We start from the raw sequence: 12,740 nt of genomic DNA on the forward strand, positions 1-12,740 counted from the left end.
TTTTCTGATGGCTACACATTAACTCCTCTGCCCTTCTGCAAACTGTATCTGTTATCCACACATACTGAAGCAATACAGCCAAGCAGAACACTCTCCCTTTCCAGTACCTGTAGCCCAAATCCCATGTCAGCAAACTAAGCACTTTCCCTGACTCTACCTAAGATCTTATTCTCTACTCTAACAACAATGATGAATTAGCATACAGCCAATAAGGATTTCCCTTACTTGATGGAACCAGGCAATAATGACAGTACTGTAAATAATGTTTCCTATAATCAAAACCTTTTTATTTTTTTGGTAGCAAGAGAGAAGAAAAAAATCTTGTCAACAGAATGGAAACTCTGTGAGAACATGATTTTTCTTATATTAACCTCCATGAATTCACCTAGCCAGTGCAGATTGCTTACACTGTTTATCAAGGATATATAGGTTTATTTTAGCATATTGTTAACTGTTAGCTCTGAATAAAACTCACCAGTGCAAATGTGTTCTGTCCACTCTGGTTGTGTCTCATCCTCAGCTCTTTGTACAGATACCAGATGTAATTGACGGTGTAAAAAGATGAGGAAATGTAGAATATCTAGGTGGAAATCAAAACAACTCATCATAACTGTCCCACTCTGATTTCTTTCAGTTTATTACATTATTTTATACTATAAAAATCCTACCTTAATGGTCTATTAGTAACTTACCATCTAATATCCATTACATGCAAAACTGGGCCATGTCTGGGAATTCTACCCAGGCCTGCCTAGTATATGTCCCAGATTCCTTATTTTATCCTTTTGACTGTTTAGAGGAACCACAGCATTATCCACACCCTCTCACCCAACTGTTCCACTTTTATGAAGATATCTTAGAATACTTTTTCTATTTTATTCTTTAATTGGAAAGACCATACTGATTTCCATTTCTAATAATGATAGCCTAGGCTATTTGAACCAAATTTCCCATTAAAAACTTTAAACATGCTGGATAAAAGAGTTTTTAAATCCTTAAAAGCATCAAAGAACTGGGAAGATATAGCAAGGAATCAACAGGACAAAATCCAAGAGTAAAAATTTCTGCTCCCATCTCTGATGAAGTAACAGAATTTTCCTTGCATCCTAAAAACTAAAAGTTGGGAAAAATATATGAAACACTTGGTTTTCAAACATTAGGTAATAATCAGTACAGAAGTGTAATCCCTGAAAGAAGAAAAACAAACAAGTGCCCCAGCTCACTGGCAAGGTAGGGGGTGGTGGTGAGGGGAACACGTGCAATGAGGGAGAATCCAAATGGATGGGCTGTCTTGGTGAGTGAAGAGACAGTTCAGAGTTGGACAGGCCTAGGCAGCTATAGTACATGAAGCAGATTATCAGAGAAGAGGTACCCACACAGAGATACAGTGTTCTGGAAATTTGCAGAGGTACCCTCAAGTCCTTGATTAAGTATTTATATACGCATGTGAGATCGAAAACCATGAAGATCAGGAACAAAACCACCAAAGAGCAGGGTGCCTGGGTGGCTCAGCCTGTTAGGTATCTGACTTTTGATCTCAGCTCAGGTCATGATCTCAGGGTTGTAAGTTCAAGCCCTGCGTTGGGCTGTGCACTGGGTGTGGAGCCTACTAAAAACAAAACCAAAAACCCACCATAGAGAAATAGGTGGAACAGTCTTCAAAGGAGTAAGTTTGTGTTTTCATCAGCCAGAGTAGAAAGACTTCCTAAGACATAAGCAGAAAATGAAAGTACTATAGAATAAGGTAGAATCATAAGATGAGTATTTCCTGGGGCACTTGGGTGGCTCAGTCAGTAAGTGTCTGACTCTTGATTTTGGCTCAAGTCATGATCTCACGATTCGTGAGTTCAAGCCCTGCACTGGGCTGTGGAGAGCCTGTTTGGGACTGTCTCTCTCCCTTTTTCTCTGCCCTTCCCCTGCTCTTTCTCTCTGAATAAATAAACTTCAAAGAAGAAGAAGAAGAAGAAGAAGAAGAAGAAGAAGAAGAGGAGGAGGAGGAGGAGGATTGCTTCACTAATGGCACCAAATTAGTTGTACATGAGAGACTGCTCTAATGAAAGTTTAAAGGAAGCCTTACAAAAATAATCCTTGAAAGGATCCCACAGATTCAGAGTTAGCTACATCCAAGAACAAAACCAAATTTAAAGGAATATATATATATATATATATATATATGTATCTAATAATCAACAATGTAAAATCTGTAATGTCTAACATCTAATAAAATATTATAAATCATGGTTGGCTTGTGAGCTCCACTGAAGAGCCTGAGGTTGGGCCACTGCTGCCTGCCGTCAGCTCCTGGTCCTGGCTCCTCAGTGGTGGGCAATGTTTAGTCGGCCCATGGAGATCGCACCAGCACTGCTGAGCCCTGGTTCCCTGAGGTGGCAGCATGCCTGGCCCTCTGCCTGGCTCCACATAAGATCAGATTATGCAAGAATATGGGACAAAGCCAACAAGCTAGGTGTCATGAAGCTTTCTTGCATATCTAGGTACCAGGTTTGACCTGAAGAGATGGCTGCTGTATATTTTGCAGCTGGTTTTATATCACATTTCAGCTCCAACTTTGCATCCTAAGAACACTTAAACATTTCTGCAGGTCTATTTTATAGAACTTGAAAGACCTTAAAACTTTCTGGTTGCCATAAGTGTATCTTTCTTTTCTCCTCATCAGTAAACATCTGTGACCTACTGTGATAGATTTTCCAAACAAAACGTTTAGCAGTTTAGCAAAGTAGGCCCTCCGTGGCACTCAACAAATGGAGTTTCCCCAAGCACAATTCTGTAAGAAGTATGTATGTGTTTGTGTAAGTGTGTATTTTAAATTATTATTTAATATTGTGAAAAAATTTTTGATATCAGGGATTCTGGCTGTGAACTTGATGCACAATAACTGTGGTCAAAAATACTTGCTGGTCTACAGAAAATCACTAATGTTTTGTGACCATATAAGTTGTAACGGTGGGTTGTTCTATGTGTAGGTATTATTGTTAAATAGAGGGACTGTTTCCAGGCACAGAATACGAATCATAAGTTAGGATGGATATTAGATACGATTATAATCACACAGCAAAGGTCTGTGGTCCTAATTCTACAAATGCATGGTCAGGAATTAGGACAAACTGGATGGAGATGGACCATTTAACACATGGACTCTGCCTAGTTGTGTTGAAAAATACTTTGCCTCCATGCCTTAAAATACCCATGTGGAATCTGTGCTCCTCTCATTCACACAAAGAGCTCCCTGAACACTGAACCTCTAAAAACAAAAGGTCTCAGGGCACTTGGGTGGCTCAGTCGGTTAAGCATCTGACTTTGGCTCAGGTCATGATCTCATGGCTGGTGAGTTCGAGACCCACGTGTGCTGACAGCTCAGAGCCTGGAGCCTGTTTCAGATTCTGTGTCCTCCCCTCTCTCTGCCCCTCCCTCGCTTGCACTCTCTCTCTTTCCCTCTCAAAAACAAATAATAAACATTAAAAATTTTTCAAAATAAAAAAAAGGAAGAAAAAGTCTCCCTTAGGTCTGGGCCAACCACTCCCACCCACCACCCTCCCTTCTTCCTGCACTGCTGCTTGGGAGAAGCCACTTCACCTCTGTATCTGTCATTAAAAACAGAATTTGGATTTTCTGGTCAAGTTTTCCCAAATTCTTTTTAAGAGGTGCCATGTTCAACTGCTTGAGCTTTGTTTTAGCAAATCCCTGCCCAAACTTGCTTGCAGACTATTCTTCACCTTGTTTCCAAGGTTGAGGAAAAGAAAGCAGTCTCTGTTTTGAGAAGGTGGAAGTATACGTTTTTTATTTGTTCAGGACCAAATTTTGTAAAATGTGGTCGCTTTGTCCTTTATTATTGTTTCTGGAAAATAAGTTTAATAAAATTGTTTGTCTGAATATAGAATAGACTTATTAATTAGGGCTTATTTTGAAAAATTCTGAGTTCAATTCAGATGTATGCCAGTACCTTTCAAAGTAAGGTAATACTCAGAGACAGCTGTTCTGACCATATGGTTTAGAGAAATTTCTGGACTATTCATATTCTAAGATTCCTTATTAATGAATGTCTAACTTAAATCTAACCAAAAACTGCACCATTATTCTTTGTACATTTTCATTATATAATGTTAATGAGCTTACTTTCAAACATATAAAATACTTAAGCTATTTGTTTACCTTGCCTTCTTAAAAAAATATTATAAATGATGCAATGAAGCAGGAAAATATGGCCCACAACCAAGAGAAAAATTAATCAATGGAAACGGACACAGAAATGACAGATTATGAAAATAAGTAGATAAAAAATGTTAATGATATACTTTATATGTCCAAAAAGAAAGTGTGAGCATGACAAGTAGAGAAATAGAAGAGATAAAAAAGACCCAATTTGAAATTCCAGAGATGAAAAATATATGAAGTTTAATTATGACAAAGTAGAAACTGCAAAAGAAAAGATTAGCAAACTTAAAGATACAGAAATAGAAAATATCTAAAATGAAACACTGAGAGAAAAACACACTTAAAAAAATGAACAAACCCTCAGTTTGCTGTGAGACAATATCAAGAAGGCTAATTAATACACATAGAACTGGAATTCCAGGAGTAGAGAGGCAAGGAGAAACAAAATATGTTTGAATAAATAACCATTTTTTTCAAATTTAATGAAAATATAAAGCATAAGAAACATGGAAAAAAACATACCAAGATACATTATCATCAAATTAACGAAAATCCGCGATAAACAGAAAACAACAAAAGCATTCAGGGTAAAAAGCCATATTATGTACACAGGACCAAAGATAATAATGACATCACACTTCTTATAAGAAATAATACAATCCAGAAAACACAGGCATATCTTTAAGGTAACTTTAGTAAGAAAAAAAATGTCAACCTCGAATTCTATACATGTCAAAAACACCTTTAAAAACCAAGGACATGGGAATGCAAGCCGGTGCAGCCACTCTGGAAAACAGCATGGAGGTTCCTCAAAAAACTAAAAATAGAACTACCCTACCACCCAGCAATTGCACCACTAGGCATTTATCCACAGGATACAGGTGTGCTGTTTTGAAGGGACACATGCACCCCCATGTTTATAGCAGCACTATCAACAATAGCCAACGTATGGAAAGAGCCCAAATGTCCATCGATGGATGAGTGGATAAAGAAAATGTGGTATGTATATACAGTGGAGTATTACCAATCAAAAAGAATGAAATCTTGCCATTTGCAACTACGCAGATGGAACTGGAGGGTATTATGCTAAGTGAAATTAGTCAGAGAAAGACAAAAATCATATGACTTCACTCATATGAGGACTTTAAGAGACAAAACAGATGAACATAAGGGAGGGGAAACAAAAATCATATAAAAACAGGGAGGGGGACAAAACAGAAGAGACTCATGAATATGGAGAACAAACGGAGGGTTACTGGAGTAGTTGTGGGAGGGGGGATGGGCTAAATGGGTAAGAGGCACTAAGGAATCTACTCCTGAAATCATTGTAGCACTATATGCTAACTAATTTGGATGTAAATTTTAAAAAATAAAAAAATAAAAAATAAATTTAAATAAATTAAAAAAAAAAAACACGGACAAAAGTTAAGGGCTTCTGCAGACAGACAAAACCTGAGAGAATACACTGAAGCAGAGCATTACTATAAGAAGTGTTAAAGGAAGTCATTCCGGAAAAAACGTGATAACAGAAATTTGAATCTATACAAAGAAATTAAGAATACCAAAAATGGGAATAGTTTGGTGCTTCCTTAAATAATTAAGCAGAATTACCATACAATTCAGCAATTTCATTCGTAGGTACACAACTCAAAGAACTGAAAACAAATAAACAACTACATGTATACCTGTGATCATAAAAGCACTGAGAATAATAGCCAAAAAGTGGAAATAGCCCAAATGTCCATAAACATATGAATGGATAAATAAACTATGATATATCCATACAATGAAATACTATTCAGCCATAAAAAGGAGTGAAAGACTGATACATGCTGCATGGATGACCCTTCAAAACATTATGCTAAGTGAATAAAACCAGACAAAAGGTCACATTTTGTTTTTTTTTAATTTTTTTTTTAACATTTATTTATTTTTGAGACAGAGAGAGACAGAGCATGAACAGGGGAGGGTCAGAGAGAGGGAGACACAGAATCTGAAACAGGCTCCCAGCTCCGAGCTGTCAGCACAGAGCCCGATGCGGGGCTCGAACTCACGGACCGCGAGATCATGACCTGAGCCGAAGTCGGCCACTTAACCGACTGAGCCACCCAGGCGCCCCAAAAGGTCACATTTTGAATGATTCTATTAATACAAAGCATCCAGAATAGATATACCCATAGAGACTAAACTCAGATTGGTGGTTTCCAGATAGGCAAAATGGGGAGAAATTGCTTAACGAGAAATTGCTTAACGAGAAATTTTACACTGGAATGACAGAAATGTTTTGGAACTATATAAAGATGGGGGTTTCACCACACTGTTGAATGTACTATTACCACTGAACTGTTCACTTTAAAATGGTCAATTTTAGGGGCACCTGGGTGGCTCAGTCGGTTAAGCATTCGACTTCGGCTCAGGTCATGATCTTTTACCTCCATGGGTTCAAGCCCTGCATTGGGCTCTGTGCTGACAGCTCAGAATCTGGAGCCTGCTTTGGAATCTGTGTCTCCCTCTCTGTCTCTCCCCCACTGATGCTCTGTCTCCCTCTCAAAAATAGACATTAAAATTAATTAATTAATTAATTAATTAATTTTAAAAAATGGTCAATTTTATCTTACATGAACTGCATCTCAATAAATTGCTTAAAAATTTTTGGGGGCATGAGAGGATCCTGATGAAGATGGTAGAATAGGAGGATCCTGAGCTCCCCTCTCACTGACACACCAAAGCTACTCTACAAACAAAGCAACTGTCTGAGAACAATCTGAAGATTAGTAGAACAGTTCTTCCATACCTGAAGATATAAAGAAAAAGCCATATCAATAAAAGTTGGAGGGGAAGAGACACGGACTGGTCAGGACTCACACCCTCAGCATAGTGACCCACAGTAGGAAGGATGTCACAGGTATGGAGGTCCTCCCTGAGGAGCAAGGGGTTTATTTATTTATTTTTTATTTATATGAAATTTATTGACCAACTGGTTTCCATACAACACCCAGTGCTCATCCCAAAAGGTGCCCTCCTCAATACCCATCACCCACCCTCCCCTCCCTCCTACCCCCCATCAACCCTCAGTTTGTTCTCAGTTTTTAACAGTCTCTTATGCTTTGGCTCTCTCCCACTCTAACCTCTTTTTTTTTTTTTCCCTTCCCCTCCCCCATGGATTCCTGTTAAGTTTCTCAGGATCCACATAAGAGTGAAACCATATGGTATCTGTCTTTCTCTGTATGGCTTATTTCACTTAGCATCACACTCTCCAGTTCCATCCACGTTGCTACAAAAGGCCATATTTCATTTTTTCTCATTGCCACGTAATATTCCATTGGGTATATAAACCACAATTTATTTATCCATTCATCAGTTGATGGACATTTAGGCTCTTTTCATAATTTGGCTATTGTTGAGAGTGCTGCTATGAACATTGGGGTACAAGTGCCCCTATGCATCAGTACTCCTGTATCCCTTGGATAAATTCCTAGCAGTGCTATTGCTGGGTCATAGGGTAGGTCTATTTTTAATTTTCTGAGGAACCTCCACACTGCTTTCCAGAGCAGCTGCACCAATATGCATTCCCACCAACAGTGCAAGAGGGTTCCCGTTTCTCTACATCCTCTCCAGCATCTATAGTCTCCTGATTTGTTCATTTGGGCCACTCTGACTGGCGTGAGGTGATACCCGAGTGTGGTTTTGATTTGTATTTCCCTGATAAGGAGCGACGCTGAACATCTTTTCATGTGCCTGTTGGCCATCTGGATGTCTTCTTTAGAGAAGTGTCTATTCATGTTTTCTGCCCATTTCTTCACTGGGTTATTTGTTTTTCGGGTGTGGAGTTTGGTGAGCTCTTTATAGATTTTGGATACTAGCCCTTTGTCCGATATGTCATTTGCAAATATCTTTTCCCATTCCGTTGGTTGCCTTTTAGTTTTGTTGGTTGTTTCCTTTGCTGTGCAGAAGCTTTTTATCTTCGTAAGGTCCCAGTAATTCACTTTTGCTTTTAATTCCCTTGCCTTTGGGGATGTGTCGAGTAAGAGATTGCTACGGCTGAGGTCAGAGAGGTCTTTTCCTGCTTTCTCCTCTAAGGTTTTGATGGTTTCCTGTCTCACATTTAGGTCCTTTATCCATTTTGAGTTTATTTTTGTGAATGGTGTGAGAAAGTGGTCTAGTTTCAACCTTCTGCATGTTGCTGTCCAGTTCTCCCAGCACCATTTGTTAAAGAGGCTGTCTTTTTTCCATTGGATGTTCTTTCCTGCTTTGTCAAAGATGAGTTGGCCATACGTTTGTGGGTCTAGTTCTGGGGTTTCTATTCTATTCCATTGGTCTATGTGTCTGTTTTTGTGCCAATACCATGCTGTCTTGATGATTACAGCTTTGTAGTAGAGGCTAAAGTCTGGGATTGTGATGCCTCCTGCTTTGGTCTTCTTCTTCAAAATTACTTTGGCTATTCGGGGCCTTTTGTGGTTCCATATGAATTTTAGGATTGCTTGTTCTAGTTTCGAGAAGAATGCTGGTGCAATTTTGATTGGGATTGCATTGAATGTGTAGATAGCTTTGGGTAGTATTGACATTTTGACAATATTTATTTTTCCAATCCATGAGCAGGGAATGTCTTTCCATTTCTTTAAATCTTCTTCAATTACCTTCATAAGCTTTCTATAGTTTTCAGCATACAGATCCTTTACATCTTTGGTTAGATTTATTCCTAGGTATTTTATGCTTCTTGGTGAAATTCTGAATGGGATCAGTTTCTTTATTTGTCTTTCTGTTGCTTCATTGTTAGTGTATAAGAATGCAACTGATTTCTGTACATTGATTTTGTATCCTGCAACTTTGCTGAATTCATGTATCAGTTCTAGCAGACTTTTGGTGGAGTCTATCGGATTTTCCATGTATAATATCATGTCATCTGCAAAAAGCGAAAGCTTGACTTCATCTTTGCCAATTTTGATGCCTTTGATTTCCTTTTGTTGTCTGATTGCTGATGCTAGAACTTCCAGCACTATGTTAAACAACAGCGGTGAGAGCAGGCATCCCTGTCGTGTTCCTGATCTCAGGGAAAAAGCTCTCAGTTTTTCCCCGTTGAGGATGATGTTAGCTGTGGGCTTTTCATAAATGGCTTTTATGATCTTTAAGTATGTTCCTTCTATCCCGACTTTCTCAAGGGTTTTTATTAAGAAAGGGTGCTGGATTTTGTCAAAGGCCTTTTCTGCATCGATTGACAGGATCATATGGTTCTTCTCTTTTTTTTTGTTAATGTGATGTATCACGTTGATTGATTTGCGAATGTGGAACCAGCCCTGCATCCCAGGAATGAATCCCACTTGATCATGGTGAATAATTCTTTTTATATGCCGTTGAATTCGATTTGCTAGTATCTTATTGAGAATTTTTGCATCCATATTCATCAGGGATATTGGCCTGTAGTTCTCTTTTTTTACTGGTTCTCTGTCTGGTTTAGGAATCAAAGTAATACTGGCTTCATAGAATGAGTCTGGAAGTTTTCCTTCCCTTTCTATTTCTTGGAATAGCTTGAGAAGGATAGGTATTATCTCTGCTTTAAACGTCTGGTAGAACTCCCCTGGGAAGCCATCTGGTCCTGGACTCTTATTTGTTGGGAGATTTTTGATAACCGATTCAATTTCTTCGCTGGTTATGGGTCTGTTCAAGCTTTCTATTTCCTCCTGATTGAGTTTTGGAAGAGTGTGGGTGTTGAGGAATTTGTCCATTTCTTCCAGGTTGTCCAATTTGTTGGCATATAATTTTTCATAGTATTCCCTGATAATTGTTTGTATCTCTGAGGGATTGGTTGTAATAATTCCATTTTCATTCATGATTTTATCTATTTGGGTCATCTCCCTTTCTTTTTGAGAAGCCTGGCTAGAGGTTTGTCAATTTTGTTTATTTTTTCAAAAAACCAACTCTTGGTTTCGTTGATCTGCTCTACAGTTTTTTTAGATTCTATATTGTTTATTTCTGCTCTGATCTTTATTATTTCTCTTCTTCTGCTGGGTTTAGGCTGCCTTTGCTGTTCTGCTTCTATTTCCTTTAGGTGTGCTGTTAGATTTTGTATTTGGGATTTTTCCTGTTTCTTGAGACAGGCCTGGATGGCAATGTATTTTCCTCTCAGGACTGCCTTCACTGCGTCCCAAAGCGTTTGGATTGTTGTATTTTCATTTTCGTTTGTTTCCATATATTTTTTAATTTCTTCTCTAATTGCCTGGTTGACCCACTCATTCGTTAGTAGGGTGTTCTTTAACCTCCATGCTTTTGGAGGTTTTCCAGACTTTTTTCTGTGGTTGATTTCAAGCTTCATAGCATTGTGGTCTGAAAGTATGCATGGTATAATTTCAATTCTTGTAAACTTATGAAGGGCTGTTTTGTGACCCAGTATATGATCTATCTTGGAGAATGTTCCATGTGCACTCGAGAAGAAAGTATATTCTGTTGCTTTGGGATGCAGAGTTCTAAATATATCTGTCAAGTCCATCTGATCCAATGTCTCATTCAGGGCCCTTGTTTCTTTATTGACCGTGTGTCTAGATGATCTATCCATTTCTGTAAGTGGGGTGTTAAAGTCCCCTGCAATTACCACATTCTTATCAATAAGGTTGCTTGTGTTTATGAGTAATTGTTTTATATATTTGGGGGCTCCGGTATTCGGCGCATAGACATTTATAATTGTTAGCTCTTCCTGATGGATAGACCCTGTAACTATTATATAATGTCCTTCTTCATCTGTTACAGCCTTTAATTTAAAGTCTAGTTTGTCTGATATAAGTATGGCTACTCCAGCTTTCTTTTGGCTTCCAGTAGCATGGTAAATAGTTCTCCATCCCCTCACTCTCAATCTAAAGGTGTCCTCAGGTCTAAAATGAGTCTCTTGTAGACAGCAAATAGATGGGTCTTGTTTTTTTATCCATTCTGATACCCTATGTCTTTTGGTTGGCGCATTTAATCCATTTACATTCAGTGTTATTATAGAAAGATATGGGTTTAGAGTCATTGTGATGTCTGTATGTTTTATGTTTGTAGTGATGTCTCTGGTACTTTGTCTCACAGGGTCCCCCTTAGGATCTCTTGTAGGGCTGGTTTAGTGGTGACAAATTCCTTCAATTTTTGTTTGTTTGGGAAGACCTTTATCTCTCCTTCTATTCTAAATGACAGACTTGCTGGATAAAGGATTCTCGGCTGCATATTTTTTCTGTCTAGCACACTGAAAATCTCATGCCAATTCTTTCTGGCCTGCCAAGTTTCAAAAGAGAGATCAGTCACGAGTCTTATAGGTCTCCCTTTATATGTGAGGGCACGTTTACCCCTTGCTGCTTTCAGAATTTTCTCTTTATCCTTGTATTTTGCCAGTTTCACTATGATATGTCATGCAGAAGATCGATTCAAGTTACGTCTGAAGGGAGTTCTCTGTGCCTCTTGGATTTCAATGCCTTTTTCCTTCCCCAGTTCAGGGAAGTTCTCAGCTATTATTTCTTCAAGTACCCCTTCAGCACCTTTCCGAGCTCTCTCTTCCTCCTCTGGGATACCAATTATGCATATATTATTTCATTTTAGTGTATCACTTAGTTCTCTAATTTTCCCCTCATACTCCTGGATTTTTTTATCTCTCTTTTTCTCAGCTTCCTCTTTTTCCATAACTTTATCTTCTAGTTCACCTATTCTCTCCTCTGCCTCTTCAAGCCGAGCTGTGGTGGTTTCCATTTTGTTTTGCATTTCATTTAAAGCGTTTTTCAGCTCCTCATGACTGTTCCTTAGTCCCTTGATCTCTGTAGCAAGAGATTCTCTGCTGTCCTGTATACTGTTTTCAAGCCCAGCGATTAATTTTATGACTATTATTCTAAATTCACTTTCTGTTATATTATTTAAATCCTTTTTGATCAGCTCATTAGCTGTTGTTATTTCCTGGAGATTCTTCTGAGGGGAATTCTTCCGCTTGGTCATTTTGGATAGTCCCTGGTGTGGTGAGGACCTGCAGGGCACTTCCCCTGTGCTGTGGTGTATAACTGGAGTTGGTGGGCAGGGCCGCAGTCCGACCTGATGTCTGCCCCCAGCCCACCGCTGGGGCCACAGTCAGACTGGTGTGTGCCTTCTCTTCCCCTCTCCTAGGGGCGGGATTCACTGTGGGGTGGCGTGGCCCATCTGGGCTACTTGCACACTGCCAGGCTTGTGATGCTGGGGATCTGGCGTATTAGCTGGGGTGGGTAGGCAAGGTGCACGGGGGCAGGAGGGGCGGGCTTAGCTCGCTTCTCCTTAGGTGATCCACTTCAGGAGGGGCCCTGTGGCAGCAGGAGGGAGTCAGATCCGCTGCCGGAGGTTTGGCTCCGCAGAAGCACAGAGTTGGGTGTTTGCGCGGAGCGAGCAATTTCCCCGGCAGGAACCGGTTCCTTTTGGGATTTTGGCTGGGGGATGGGCGGGGGAGATGGCGCTGGCGAGCACCTTTGTTCCCCACCAAACTGAGCTCTGTCGTCCGGGGGCTCAGAAGCTCTCCCTCCCTTTGTCCTCCAGCCTTCCCGCTTTCTGAGCAGAGCTGTTAACTTATGACCTCCCAGACGCTAAGTCGCGCT

General features: G+C 39.6%; 1 protein-coding gene across 4 annotated transcripts in view; it reads right to left on the reverse strand.

The window, feature by feature from the left end:
• TMEM116 (transmembrane protein 116) overlaps positions 1-12,740 on the reverse strand; it is a 93,589-nt gene that overhangs the window by 13,482 nt on the left and 67,367 nt on the right. For all 4 annotated transcript variants that reach the window (XM_047828376.1, XM_047828374.1, XM_047828373.1 and 1 more), the window contains one exon: positions 476-580. In XM_047828376.1, the coding sequence (XP_047684332.1) occupies positions 476-580 (105 nt within the window). The remainder of the gene's footprint in view (positions 1-475; positions 581-12,740) is intronic.

This window comes from Prionailurus viverrinus, chromosome D3 (genome assembly GCF_022837055.1).
Source record: "Prionailurus viverrinus isolate Anna chromosome D3, UM_Priviv_1.0, whole genome shotgun sequence".
NCBI classification, from domain to species: Eukaryota; Metazoa; Chordata; class Mammalia; order Carnivora; family Felidae; genus Prionailurus; species Prionailurus viverrinus.